The 14,504-nt window shown below is 36.6% G+C and overlaps 2 protein-coding genes and 1 pseudogene across 7 annotated transcripts; all 3 read right to left on the reverse strand.

Annotated features, from left to right (window-relative positions):
- Positions 1–2,005: 2,005 nt before the first annotated feature.
- On the reverse strand, positions 2,006–3,686 carry LOC140865878 (pentatricopeptide repeat-containing protein At2g17670). 2 transcript variants are annotated; one of them, XM_073270708.1, is made up of 2 exons: positions 3,030–3,686; positions 2,006–2,753 (listed from the first exon to the last, which is right to left on the reverse strand). In XM_073270708.1, the coding sequence occupies exons 1-2, from the start codon at positions 3,663–3,665 to the stop codon at positions 2,238–2,240; spliced, it is 1,152 nt and encodes a 383-aa protein (XP_073126809.1). In that variant the 5' UTR covers positions 3,666–3,686; the 3' UTR covers positions 2,006–2,237. The 2 variants fall into 2 exon arrangements, with proteins under 2 accessions (XP_073126809.1, XP_073126808.1); XM_073270707.1 differs by having other exon boundaries at positions 2,006–3,686.
- A 523-nt stretch (positions 3,687–4,209) lies between these two features.
- Positions 4,210–6,722, reverse strand: LOC140865175 (alcohol dehydrogenase-like 7; annotated as a pseudogene).
- Positions 6,723–8,053: 1,331 nt separating this feature from the next.
- LOC140863949 (glycerol kinase-like) lies at positions 8,054–12,861 on the reverse strand. 5 transcript variants are annotated; one of them, XM_073267761.1, is made up of 8 exons: positions 12,704–12,861; positions 11,966–12,375; positions 11,778–11,888; positions 10,829–11,682; positions 10,250–10,483; positions 9,998–10,151; positions 8,603–9,569; positions 8,054–8,508 (listed from the first exon to the last, which is right to left on the reverse strand). In XM_073267761.1, exons 6-8 carry the CDS (start codon positions 10,072–10,074, stop codon positions 8,263–8,265), a joined length of 1,290 nt encoding a protein of 429 aa, XP_073123862.1. In that variant the 5' UTR covers positions 10,075–10,151; positions 10,250–10,483; positions 10,829–11,682; positions 11,778–11,888; positions 11,966–12,375; positions 12,704–12,861; the 3' UTR covers positions 8,054–8,262. The 5 variants fall into 5 exon arrangements, with proteins under 5 accessions (XP_073123862.1, XP_073123861.1, XP_073123864.1 ...); XM_073267760.1 differs by having other exon boundaries at positions 11,763–11,888; XM_073267763.1 differs by having other exon boundaries at positions 10,829–11,260; positions 11,478–11,888.
- Between the last annotated feature and the right edge of the window lie 1,643 nt (positions 12,862–14,504).

A 14,504-nucleotide genomic window follows, 5' to 3' on the forward strand; every position in this document is an offset into this window, starting at 1 on the left:
TTATTGACAGCTCTTTCCCTTTCTTCAGCCATTTGTTGCAACTCTTTTCTTCTAGCTTTTCTCAAACCTTTAGCAGTTTTCTCGATTTCCGGATCAAAGAGCAGTGAGTCGTAACTTTGGCTTTTTCGCATAAACTGCATAGACAAGAAAGATTTAAAATTAGAACCAACAAAATAAAATAAAATGCTCTAAATCAAAATTAAGACCAATTAGCACAATTTAATATAAATCAAATAAAATTCATTCCCCGGCAATGGCGCCAAAAACTTGTTGCGTAATTTTGTGCTCGCAAGTGCACGGTGTCAAGTTTTAATATAGAAAATGAGTCCAAGTCGATCCCACAGAGCATGAATAAAATGATATTATATTAAATATTTGCAACTAATAAAATCTTAATCCTATGTAGAGCTACGAGAATGATTAGAGTTTATATCAAACTAAAATTTGCAATAAATAAAATTAATTAACGGCGAGTTCGCAAGACAAAAATTCAATGAGAGACAAATTCTAGAGGTTTGACATCACTTAACTATCTACCAGTTTAATTCATAAAGAAATCTATATCATATATTCTTCTAGTTTATTAGTCAAGAATCCCTATTATTTTTTACTACCTCTCTCGAGTGTCAAGCAGAAATTCGTATTCAATAACAAACTCAGTATCTCTATCTAAGTTCAACTATTAAATCCGGTAAATAGCACAATAATTCTTACAAAGGCTTCAATGGAGTTATATGCCTCTCGAACAATATAAACACCAAAGATGTATTTTCCTATGTCGTATTCAAAATCTCCTCTCTCGAGTGATAGATTCTAAATAAAATATCATTCAATCTATGGCCAGTAAATTGAACGCAATCAATTCAGGAAAACACAAATAAACCAAATGAATAATTCTAATATATCAATCAAAATATTACGTCGTCCCTCTAGACAAAGAAATTAGTTCATAATGAAAATAAAAATCAAACAAAGCATGTTCTTGAACATCATTCAAAAATTAGGAGAAAGAATGAAATAAAAACGAAGGTAGATGATGCTTCTCCGTCTCCGGTAGTCACTACATCCGTTTTCGTGCCAAGAATGCTTCTTCTCCCTTTTCCTTGGTCTCTAGCCGTCTCTAGCCTTCAAAAACTCTGAATACTCTCTAAACTCTCGTATCCTCCAGAATAAGTCATAAAATCCCTTTTAAAACTCGATTAAAGACTTTTCATATTTTTGGAGACTGCGCAGCGCTGAAGCGCTAATAATTCGGCGCTGGGGCGCTCAAGTTTCGTATTTTATTTTTCAATGACGGACGTCTAGCGCTGGAGCGCTCAAAAGACGGCGCTGGGGCGCTTAAGACATGAAATTACGGGCGCTGGAAAACTAGAGCTGGGGCGCTGAAATTTCGAATAAAATTCTTTTACTGAGCTACAGAGAAGCGCTGGAGCGCTCCAAATGAGGCGCGGGGAGCTATGCCTTTTGTCCAATGCGCAGCAATCTTGAAAAAATCATATCTTAAGTTCTAGCCGTCGGATCGAGCTGAAAATTTGACAGCAAGTTTAAAACATCCAAAACTTCAATTTGAACGATGAAGATCGGATTTGGATGTCTGTAGAAGCTCCAGTAATTTTGTAAACTTTGATGTCTATAATTCGTCTTTCCACTTCTTCTTGCTACTTTTCTTCAAATCCTTGCAACTCATAAAAACAACAATAAATATGCATAATATCCACTCGATACATCACAAAATCCAAGTCAAATCATATATAAATTAAGTGCATAAAATGCACTTATCAATATTCATCGGCTACTTCTACATGCTTGAATAAAAGTATCTACAACAAACGAAATCGGTTGAGTGCAATGCGAAACGCAAGACTACCACTTGGTACATCATGAATAAATTAAATACAATTGTATAATTATCAGGTGTTGACATTTTCTAATGTTATGCCACTAATAATACCTTCAAATTTTAATGGACATTAATATTTAATTAATGTATTTTGAAGAAGGAATATATACATGAAAATTTTGAGCATATAAATCAGATCATGTCCTATTAGACAAATACAAGAACAGAGGAATGACCGGGCAATTCCCACCGCACTCCCCTCTTATGTAAAAATTTATGATCTACCGACTCTTTTAGTTTTGGCAAATGACAAAAATTACAGGTGCTACCATGAGATAACATGAAAACTATTCTCAGAAATTCAGGCAAAAAATCAGAAAAAGAGTTATTTTTCATGTCAAACTGCAAGGCCCTGCTCTCTAGCTTTCCTCAACCACTTCAGACTAGTTTCCAAGGTCGAATAAGCAGTAACATCCTTCAAGCTCTTGCTCTCAACGGCATAATCAAAAACTTCATATGCTTCAGCCACTCGCCCATTCCTACACAAAGCCCTCAAAAATGTACCGTAACACCCGGTTTCCAGCTTTAGATCACCCTTCTTCATCACCCCATACAATTCAACCCCCTTATCCAACAGCCTCGCCTTACACAACCCATGAAGCAAGGTATTGTACGTGCATGAATTTGGGACACACCCCTTGGCTTCCATCTCCTCCAACAATGCCAATGCTCCTAAAGCATCTCCTTGCCGACACATCCCATTCATCAAGGACGTATAAGTAACTTCATCAGGAAAATGACCCATTTCAGACATAACTGCCAAGAACTTCCTTGCCTCCTTAACCATACCCGTCTTAGACAATCCATAGATCAGAGTATTGTAAGTATAACGATCCGGTTTCACCCCTTCCTCCTGCATTTTTTTATAAACTCCCATCACTTCACCCCCTTGACTCAACATGCAATAACCCTTCATTATCGTATTGTAAACATAGCAATCAGGCTTATAACCTTCCTCACTCAACACTTCAAGTAATCGCACCGCCTCACGTAAATTCTTGGAGTTACAAACATTATCAATCATAATGGTATAAGTAACTAGGTCCGGTTTGATACCAAACCCCTCCCTCATATCGTTTATGAAGCAATTCACAGTGCTTAAAGACCTATTCTTGACCAGATGTCTCACCAGAAAATTGTAAGTATAGGTATCAGGCAGCACATTCTGGGACGAAAGATCCTTAAACAGTTCAATGGCATGCTCTTCTCTTCCACAACCGGAAAGTGTCCTCACTGCAACGTCTGCCGTCACCTGATTGGGTGGAAAACCGGTGTTTTTCATAAAGTTGAGGGTGTTGTGTACATTGGCGAGAGAAGTCTCATCAGGCAGTGCGCAAGATTGCACAAGGAGTACTTGATAAGTGAAGCGGTTGGGGGAGAAAGATGGGCGTGTCTTAATCATGTGATTGAGGAAAAAGATCGCATTTTGGGGAGATGAAATTGAAGAATACGACTGTAGAATTGAATTGTAGAAACTGGGGTCTGAAGGGGTGTATTTAAGAGAAGAAATGTAAGAGTTGAAAAGGGCTTTCGCTTCTGAGAGATTTGAGGACTCGAAAATGATTGGAGGGGTGTTCGATTTCTTAGCTGGAGCTATAACTTTGGTGGGTTCTTTCTTGGAAGATTTCTTGTGGGATTGAAGAGGAGTGATAGGAGGTGGGATTTGTTCTTGAAGAATAGAAGCGGAAGAATTGGAAGCTTTGAAAAGAGCGGACTGAGAGGATCCGGCCACTGCCCTTCTAAAACCAGTTGGGACTTTCCCCATTCTCACTCCGGCGATTTGGAGTTTTACAGGAACAACTTCATTTAGGGCTTTGCAGGGTTTACAGATCCAAATTAGAAATGGCGCCGGGTCGGGTTCGCCCAGGTTGAAGATGGGTCAAATAAGCCCACATATTTACTTTTGACTTGGTTGACTAAACACTATATGAAACACAGAATAGTTGTTTTTTTATAATTAAAAATCCAGATTTGTTTTAAATAAATATTTAATAATAAAGTAAAAAAATGTTTAAATTTTTTTTCTCTAGGATCCAAAGTATTGTCTAACGGACTTCAAAAAATATATATATAATATTTTTTTAAGGTCATTTGTATTTATCTCAATTACATTTTATATTTTATTTTATGTATTAGATATTTACCTTTTTTATTATCTGTAAAATTATAATTATAACACGAGAAATGAATGTATAAATAAAAGACGTAGAAGAGGTGAATCATATATGTATCCAATTTCTTTGTCCAAAAGCATATATAGAAACTAATTAACATAACATAATCATAATGCATTGACGAGTTTTAAAGTTTAAGTGAAACATATGCTTAACAAAAAAAAAAAATTATTTGGAACAAAGGTTGCCTTGAACAAGACAACAGTCTCATTTATCCATCCAAATCACACACGTGAGGCTTTTCCCTTCGATCAGCAGATCAAACGCTTTGTTGATGTCTTCAAAACTAACCTCGTGGGTCACGAACTTGTCCAGTTCCAATTCCTATATGCAGGTAAAAACACGACTCCAAATTATATATGTTATCACATTAAGAAAGTGTGCACAAACGATAACTATATATACCTTGTCGATGTAACGTTTGATGAGAATTGGGATGTCGGATTTGGGTTTGAGGCCTCCAAACAAGGATCCCTGCACTGTTTTCCCGAATAGGAGGACTTCACCTGAGCTGAACGAGATTCGTGCACCTGGCTTGTCGACTCCTACGACGATTGTCTTCCCCCATCCCTGAAAATTGTTATAATTATGAACTAGCATCTGTAACGACGATTGGATCGAGGCATTGAAAAGGGAATTATAGAAGTTGTTTGGGGTAAAAGGAAACCTTTCGGCAACAAGCAAATGCCTCCTCAACCAAGGATGCCTTCCCAACACATTCGAAGCAGTAGTCCGCTCCTCCACCGGTCATCTCGTTTATTATCTGAAAAAATAAACACATGCAGGTTGTGTCTTTCCTTGAAACAGAGTGTGTGAAATAAAAAATACACATTTCGGGTTAAGCAAACTACCTGCCTTATAGGCTTGTCGCCGCCGCAGCTACTTGAGTCGACAAAAACAGTCACACCAAATGATTTAGCTGTATGGTGGTTTGGCTTGTTAGAATTTACGTACGCACTAGTCATAGACTCATAGTTAAGAAGTATGCATATAATCAAGAGTAAAGAGAATTATGAACTTACATATTTCAAATTTGTCGGGGTTCACATCTATGCCTATGATTCTCCCCGCACCACATAATCTTGATCCCTCAGCAACCTTTGGAATAACTCAAATGTCTCAAAAAGCAACAGACAAGAACTAAGAGAAGGAAACACATGCACTTACGTACAGCTAATCCTATTGAACCCAGACCAAAGATGGCAACTGTTGATCCTGCTTCAACATTTGCAGATCTCCAGGCAGCTCCCACACCTTCAAAAATACATGAAAAAGTGAAACTTCTTTACCGAAAACATTACCCAAGAATCACATCCAAAGGCATGCTGTTTACAACCACCTTAGAATTCGATGTCTGCTTTGTATGACATGTCGGTAGCGTTTGAAAATGCTTAGAAAAATGTGATCATCAGCTTTTCTTTACAAAATTTGCAAAGTCGAAATTCAACATATATACCTGTTGACACGCCACAACTAAGGAGGCAGACCCGGTCTGGAGGAACCGTCGGATCGACTTTAGTGATATTAGCAGTATGCACGACTGTGTACTCGATAAAACTAGACACACATAAGAAATGGTATAGTGTTTCTCCATTAAGATCAGTAAATCTGCTTGAACCGTCGTGCGTCCACGGAGAGAGCTTGAAAGGATATGTAGAACAAAGATTGCTCTTATTTGATTTGCAATCCGCACATTCAGCACATTCTCATATAAATATGGGGATGACCATATCACCTTCAACAAAGCCATTCACACCCTCGCCCACAGTCTCAATAACACTGTCAATGCATACAAGTCAAACACTAGACTGCTCGGGAAATGCCTTAAATCGTTCATAAATTCACAACAGAAAACATACTTTCACGCCAAGCAATATCTCCACATTCTGAAATGAAATAAATGCAAGAGGGAGATTGATTGAAAATTACCCAACAGACTCATGCCCCAGTATTCTTGGATAATAACCAGGAGGATCCTTCACAAGGGTAAACGAATAATGACCCAAAAAAAAAATACACGAGATTCAACAAGACAGAAACTTGAAGACGATTTCTTTAAAATTAAACATGAAGTAAAAGTTCCAAGATCCATACTTTAAATTTCCAGAAAGTGACATCGCTGAAACAGAGAGAAGTGCAGATGATTTGAATTCTAACTTCTCCGGATTTGGGAGGAGCTACAATCACTTCCTCTATCACCAGAGGCTCCCCAGGCTTCCTGGCCACCCCCCTGCAGCCACAAATTTTACACACTAGTCTATGAATAAATCCCATAAATGATGAACAAATATTTGAGATAGAATGGCGCTCATACCTCTGCATCTAATGGGTTTCCCCGCAGTGTCACCCAACCGAGCTTCGGTGCTCTCCATTTCTTGATGATGTCCCAGTTTCAGCAGCAGTCGTTCGTTTGGAAGACTTGTAGTAGTTGGATTGGATATGTAATAGGCATCTAAGTGGGGGCCTCAAATCTCAATCATATCATATCATATTACAATAAAACGTTTGGCCATTTGTGGACTCGTGATCGTCAACCACATTCCTTATATTCCACTTCTTTTTTTGTTGATTTGTTTGAAGCTCGTGATTGATTGAATTGGTTAATGCTGCTTTACTTGAATTTATTGAGAATTCGGAAATCATGTTAATGATTGGTTCATTCCTGAAATAATGAGAAAAAAAAATTATTAGCATTTTAAAAGCTTATTCGTTTTTTAAGGTTTATTCTTATGAATGGATTATTAAGCATGCGGATTAAGTAATCCATCTATGAGGTGGTACGTGTTTAAGGTCAAAATGTTATTATCTTGTTAAGAAGAGCACTGAAGAACTTTGATCACTTATCCTTGTCTTTCGCATAAATATTTAGATTGCGAAGTGTACAGCTTAGGAAATGGGGAAACCACTGGCTACTGGGTGTTGTTGAATTCATTCACATGTCAATGATATTAAAGTTAACATGCGAACTATGATCTCCTAGGAGGCTAGGAAGTAGGAGCACAATCAGAGCCTGAATAATCCAAGGCAGTGTTTTGGGATTCCTTCAAAGTTTGTGAAGGAAAAGCTCAAACACTTCCTAGAAGCAATCCCACAATACCTAAATCTTCTACATCAAATCCTCAATTACAGTGAATTTCTTTGTGGGCACTTTTTTTTCTCAAATTATGAAATCACCCAGTGCTTCAGTATTAGAGTTGCATGAGAGAACTGTTGCCATATGCTACAATTGGCCATGAGTCTAAGGTTCAGGGATTACCTCAGCATGAAGTTTAATTTGTACATAGTATGCATGTGCAGAAAATACAATAAAAGTTAGTTCATGGCTGTTGGTCTTTTCATATTCATGAACTTGTGGGCTACAGAGTATGTAATTAAATTTGAAAGTCAAATGCATTCTCAGATCTCAAGTAACGTGTGTATTATTTTCAGTTCATTTTATGTGGTTTATTATATGAAATGCACCTTGGTAGGGACTGTCATCTGGCAATTCAGCAGACTCATAATTTTCATCACCTCTATTGGAAAAACATTGGAGATTTTGAATTTTTATAACATTCATCCACGTTTCTCAAGATCCATCTATATCCATTTTCTAGCATAATATGCATCTTTCAAGGCTTCAGGCAAGAATCCTATTACTCGGGAAATTTTCTAGCATAATATCCATCTATATCAGGCTAACACAGGTGCCACCAGCTAGATACAAAGTTGGGAACAGGGCTAAAAATTTTCCCAGCTTTTCCCCTGGAAATTTTCATGAGGATTCTGTTACTTCTTAGAGCTAACAAAACTTTGACAATTGGGATTCAAAGTGAAACTCCTCTTGTTATAGGATTCTTCACCTCTATTGGAAAAACATTGGAGATTTTGAATTTTTATAACATTCATCCCCATTTCTCAAGATCCATCTATATCCATTTTCTTCTAGCATAATATGCATCTTTCAAGCCTTCAGGCAAGAATCCTATTACTCCGAAACGCAAAACAAAAGTGCAAGCAAGTTCTTGAAGTAAGCAAAAGGCTTTATATATCCAAAAGGAACAAGAAATTTCAAGAAATGCATCAGCAGCAGCACTGTCACATCCTTTATTTCTCCATTTCTCTTGAAATATTACTATCTTTTGGGATGTAAATAAACAAGAAAGTAGATGATAAATCAAACGAGATTGCAGAATTGTAGCAAGTCAATTACAGAGAGAGATCAGCCAAGTCAAAAGTTCTTGAAACTGCCTTGCACCAAGAATCCACCTTCTTCTTCCTCAATTCCTCATCCATGACGGGAAAAAACTTGGTGTCTTTCTTTGTCTTCTCGCCCGAAGAAAATATCTCGTTTTCGGTCCAAACACCAACAGCCAATCCAGCTGCATAAGCGGCTCCAAGAGCAGTAGTCTCTATATCAGCTGGTCTCACCACTGGGGTTCCTAGCAAGTCCGCCTGTACATTTTCAAAAACAACTTCTTTTAGGAATCTATTTTGTAACCGTGTTCTAAAGAAAACGTTAGGAAGCGGAGTTGCAAGAGAATGATACCTGAATTTGCATCAGTAAATTGTTGGCAGTGGCACCACCATCCACTCTAAGTAAAAACTCCCCTTTCTCATTCTTAGCCTCACCCTTCTCTCCAGCATCCTTGCTCATCGAATCCAACACGTCTTTCACTTGAAAACACATGCTCTCCAGCACAGCTCGAGCAATGTGGGATTTGTTTGTAAACCTCGTGATTCCTATACAAACGCCACGAGCATCATCACGCCACCATGGCGCAAACAGACCATTAAACGCCGGTACAAAATATACCCCCCCAGATGAGTCAACCTGCAAGGCCAACTCCTCAATCTCACTTGCAGTCTTGATTATGCCTAGACTGTCCCTAAGCCATTGAACTGCTGCACCAGCTATGGCAATCGAGCCCTCCAGGGCATAGTTAATGGGGGCTTTTGGTCCGAGTTTATAAGACAAGTTGGTCAGAAGCCCATGTTTCGACTGTACAATCTCTTCCCCGGTATTGAGAAGTATAAAAGCCCCGGTGCCATACGTGCTTTTAGCTTCACCTTTCCGGCATGCTTGCCCCACCATTGCTGCATGCTGATCACCGAGGCATCCAGAAATCGGGATGCCAGCTATCGGCCATCCTTTGCTTATATCCCCAATTATCTCAGAGTTGCTAATGATTTTAGGCAAGATCTCAGCGGGGATCCCCAGAGTATTCAAAGTTTGTTTATCCCAATCAAGTGTTTTGAGGTTCATTAACATGGTTCTTGAAGCATTCGACACATCTGTGACGTGTAAACCTTTCTCTTTCCCTCCTGTCAAATTCCAAATCAACCATGTATTTATGGTGCCAAACAATGCATCTCCTCGCTTCACCGCCTCCTTCACAGCATCCACATTTTCCAACAACCACAACAGCTTCAAAGCACTGAAATAAGTGCTTATTGGCAAACCACAAGTCTCTACAAAATGAGTTCTTCCACCTGGTAACTCTTTCTCCAATTTTCTATAAGAGAAAAACCAAAAATACCAAAAAAGAAAAAAAAAATCACATGATCACACACCGGTGTCGTCTAACAATAATGAATCTGAACTTAAGCATACCAGAATCGGCAATTGACCGTGTTTTTGACACAAAAACAAAATTCATTTGACAAATCACGCATGAATTTTTCTTCAGGGTCGCTTCACGACCAACCTCTTGGAAGCAATGGTGCTCCATGATACAAAGTCTTCTTTTGGTAGTTAATCAAAGAAATGCTAGTGAATGGAACTTTATGCTTTCCCAATAAAAATCCATTTCAGAACAAAACTTCTCAACACCAAAATGACAAAAGTAACCATAACCCAATTCAGATACCGTCGCTAGACAACAAAAGAACACCAAGTAGGCTAAAAAAATTCATATCTTGGATCCAAAATTCAAAAAATTACCTGCAGATAGCACTGGTACGTGCATCCATCCAAACAATAGCATTGTAGAGATGGAAATTTTCTAGCATAATATCCATCTATATCAGGCTAACACAGGTGCCACCAGCTAGATACAGAGTTGGGAACAGGGCTAAAAATTTTCCCAGCTTTTCCCCTGGCAATTTTCATGAGGAATCTGTTACTTCTTAGAGCTAACAAAACTTTGACAATTGGGATTCAAAGTGAAACTCCTCTTATTATAGGATTCATCACCTCTATTGGAAAAACATTGGAGATTTTGAATTTTTATAACATTCATCCCCATTTCTCAAGATCCATCTATATCCATTTTCTTCTAGCATAATATGCATCTTTCAAGGCTTCAGGCAAGAATCCAATTACTCTGGAAATTTTCTAGCATAATATCCATCTATATCAGGCTAACACAGGTGCCACCAGCTAGATACAGAGTTAGGAACAGGGCTAAAATTTTTCCCAGCTTTTCCCCTGGAAATTTTCATGAGGAATCTGTTACTTACAGCTAACAAAACTTTGACAATTGGGATTCAAAGTGAAACTCCTCTTATTATAGGAAATATATTAAAGTTAGATATATATACATGATGTAGGTATACATATATACAAAGCTGCCATTGAGAGCCTGAGGTATCGGCCGTGGCGCGTCTCAGGAACAGATTTGTGGAGTTGAATCAGCAACCATAACGTGTACAGTTGCCAGATAAAACCCAAACACAGGCTCACAATTCCCCACAAACAAAGATCCTAATCAGATGGAACCATCCCAATTTTATACATCACATGGTTCCTACAAAACGTAAACGAAGGACTTACCAACCAAGAGCAGTGAAGGCAAGAGGCATTACAAGGGACTGGAATCTTTTTCCGGAGCTAAGCGTATGAAATGCGGCGTAACAGGCATTCCCTTTTTGGGATTCAGTGACTGGAAGCCATGAATCCTGGGGATCAAGCTTGGTGATATGCCCCACTTCTGCCAAGTATGTTTGCATGCCAGATATAGCCTTTTTCATCGGGCTGGCAAGAGTAATAATCATTCGGGTCACTGTAACAAACGGGCTTTCAGGTGTCTCGGGATCGGAATGAAGTGTTTGTGAGGGAGTATCTGTGCTGGATTGTGATTGCGGGATTGTGAATCCCTGGCTTGAGTTCTTCATTTCCACGAGCTCGCTCATTATATATTCTTGGTTGCAACAAGATTAATGGTTTGTGCATGTCTCTCCTTTGTGGATATTTTGGAAAATGAAACTGAAATTGATGAAGTATATATAGGATAAACATCCACCATTTCTCTGCATATTTGAATCGGATTCACACGAAAACTTACTTCTTTTAAAACATTATATCATATGTACTAAGTACTGAGTTGAGACAGATTTATACTAACAAACTGTGTAAACAAATTGTCTTTAATAACATCAAATTGTCTAAAGTAATTGGCCTGGACTGGCGGGATACCAAAAACCTGTAAACAAATTGTCGATATCCGCGGGGACAATAGCAAATCCCGACGATCCAAATGATTAACCGTGACTATTTTTCACTATGAAATGATAGGTTTCAATCCCTTCCTTTTCCAGCTTCAGCCAACCCACTATCAATACAGCATGACTACCTTAAATTAATTGTTTATTTGCCACCTCTACATAGGATGGACCTCTGTAATATCCCTACATAATTCAAGAAAAGAAAAAAATATAGTTTAAAAAATATTTTATTATTAATAACAGTTAAACTTTGATAGATATACCTCTCGAAGAAGTACTAAGCTCTCGTAGGGTATCACTCCAGCCACGATCCGACAATGCCCAGCGCACAAAAACAACTCATTTGGTGATGTTATCTGTGGGAACGATCTTACTCCATATCTGGGTACCTGAAAAAGAAATTTTATATTTAAGTAATAATTAATAATTATTTGTTATCATTAAAAGAAAACATAGATCAGCATACATCTATGTCGAACTCGACACACAAATTCTGAATATCATATCTCTGCAGTGGGGATCTGATGACTGGATCCATGCATCTATCTGAAACCTTCAGTCCATGTTTCTCGATGTATGATCGGACAAACTGAAAGGGAGTCCCAGGTGAACCGTCTAACGAACGTCTTAATATGAAACTATCAAACAAGTTCGGGCATGCCATATATGTGTTGTTAAAACAGTCTTGTACGTCAAAAAATAAACTTCCTGTGTTAGCTATCTCCAATCGAAATAAAATTTCTACAGCCTCCACCCCACAGATATGCCCGCAGGCGTGAGTCATTGCTTGACTCCTAACTGGCGATAGAGCACTTTTCATACATCAAGACTGTGAATCCATTTTCATTTGCCACGGTTACTAATTGCTGACATATACTGTCAAGAGACAAGAATAAGTACATAAAAATAAAAAAACAGGAACTGGAATCTACCAGTGAGCATGTAATTGACTTCAGTTCTAATGAATTTATACGATATGATTTGACAAATGAGTACCAAAAACTCTCTATAGCATTCGAGGAAGTTAAGAAAAAGTAAATATGATACTCGAGACATCTCGATTGAACCCAACTGGGAACAATCAGTCCAGAAAATCAGTCTGGAAGAAGACATTGCTAAAATGAAAACTGAGAAGGAATTTTCTGAGAAGCAAATAAATCCACACTAACGGATGAACATTGCAAGCTACAATGATAATAATTACCTTCCATCCATGTCAGTCTTCGATTCGATCAAAAACCCCAAAGCCCAAGCAACTCAATTCCCTCTGTTTTTCCTTCTTTCTTTTTTTTTGAAATTAGAACTATATTTCTGTTGGGGGGGTTTATGATCCGATGGGTTTTTGAATTGCACAAAAACCCCTCCCCAACATTTTTTTAAGATTGAGTCCTTGTGGATAAAAATATTTTCTGATCTTTAAGCAAAGAAAGAAGACAGTACTGTTCTATTTTTATTTCATTTTCTAAAGCATCATTTTTCATTCGTTCAGCACAAATGATTTTTTAATTTTACTTTTTAGCATTCTCGAATGCTATTCAAATCATTTTTTCATTAAAAATTATTCAAATACTATGTTATATTTTAACAAAATATAATACATTTAAAAAATTGTTAAACATCAAATGTAATATTAAAAAACACAAAAAACTTAAGAAGAGTCTAAATATTGTGAGACAGACGGTTGATATGACTTATCTCATGATAAAGTAATATTTTTCTATATCAAAGTTAGGGTGTTTATCGTTCGGTTAGGTTTTAATTTGTTCAAATTTGGTTCGGTTTTATGATTTTCGATTTGTGAAATATATAATCCGAATTCAAACCATTTTATTTCATCTCGGTCCGTTTTGTACTATAACGGCCTGATTTATACGGGTTCGGTTTGATTAATAATATATAACACAATAAAGTTAGATGTGTTCATCGGCTGGTTCGATTACGTTTTTTATTTTTGATTTTGTTTTTTTTTTGGTTTTTATTTTTAAAATATATATAATCCGATTTAAACCGTTATTTTTTATTTGGTTCGATTTTCTACCAAAATGGTTATATTATTTCGATTTCCATAAAATTATTAAAATTAACAATATAAATATATTGTAAAATATAATATTTTTTTCATGATTTTTTAGTAAAATTTTTAAAATAAAATTTAAATGAATTGGATAAACAATAATCAATTAAAAAATTACATTAGCAACAATCAATTAATCAACTATGAAATTTAAAATGATTATTCGTTGACTAATCGTTTGATTTGAGTGATAGGATAAGTAATCCATAGATAAGTAATATAATGTAAATTAAAAATAAATAAGAAAAAATGGTTAATACATTATTTTATTTGATGGATAGATTATAATTTATTTGATTTAATTGATGTAAAATTATTAATTAATAAATAGATAAATAATATGACGAAAATAAGATGAAATTGATTGAGATAAAATATACATAAATTAATAATAAATCAAACCAAACAATATCTAAGATTGACTGAATTTAATTTTATATGTTTTTATTCACAAAAACTTCTACGACATCATGGCAGGTGAAAATGGTCGATTTTATATTTATACTGCAACTGCGGCCCAAAATAGGGTAGGATTGAGTAATTTGGCTTAGGATAAAGTGGGTCTCGCACAGTTTCTTGAAATGAGATCCATTAGATATTTGCGTCGGAAGTTATTCATTTATAAAAAAATATAAGGTTTGGTCAACTTCTTTTTTTACATTATTTCTTCAAGTTTGAACTCTTTTAATCGACAGCTTAGAGCACAAAAATTGAATTAATTTTGACTCGAGCTCGGTTCAGAGTAAATTCTAGTTCGAGCTTGATGTATTTGATAAGAACTCAAGTATATATCTAGCTATATTAAGATAATACTCGAGATCGATTAATTTTAGAAAAATGGTATTTCATTAAAATTTCCATCATATATCGCCTCATCAAGTTCTATTTTCATTTCTTATATGTTCACCTACCGTGATTTGCTAATGGTTTA

This window comes from Henckelia pumila, chromosome 4 (assembly GCF_033568475.1).
Source record: "Henckelia pumila isolate YLH828 chromosome 4, ASM3356847v2, whole genome shotgun sequence".
Taxonomy (NCBI): domain Eukaryota; kingdom Viridiplantae; phylum Streptophyta; class Magnoliopsida; order Lamiales; family Gesneriaceae; genus Henckelia; species Henckelia pumila.

Bases quoted from the DNA above. Each gene is read 5' to 3' on its own strand.
- LOC140865878 (XM_073270707.1), bottom strand. From the start codon at position 3,665: ATGGGGAAAGTCCCAACTGGTTTTAGAAGGGCAGTGGCCGGATCCTCT.
- LOC140863949 (XM_073267761.1), bottom strand. From the start codon at position 10,074: ATGGATATTATGCTAGAAAATTTCCATCTCTACAATGCTATTGTTTGG. The intron at 9,570-9,997 runs GTAATTTTTTGA...TTTCTCTTATAG, and splicing joins CGTACCAGTGCTATCTGCAG to AAAATTGGAGAAAGAGTTAC. The intron at 8,509-8,602 runs GTATCATTCTCT...GAAAATGTACAG, and splicing joins ATTTACTGATGCAAATTCAG to GCGGACTTGCTAGGAACCCC.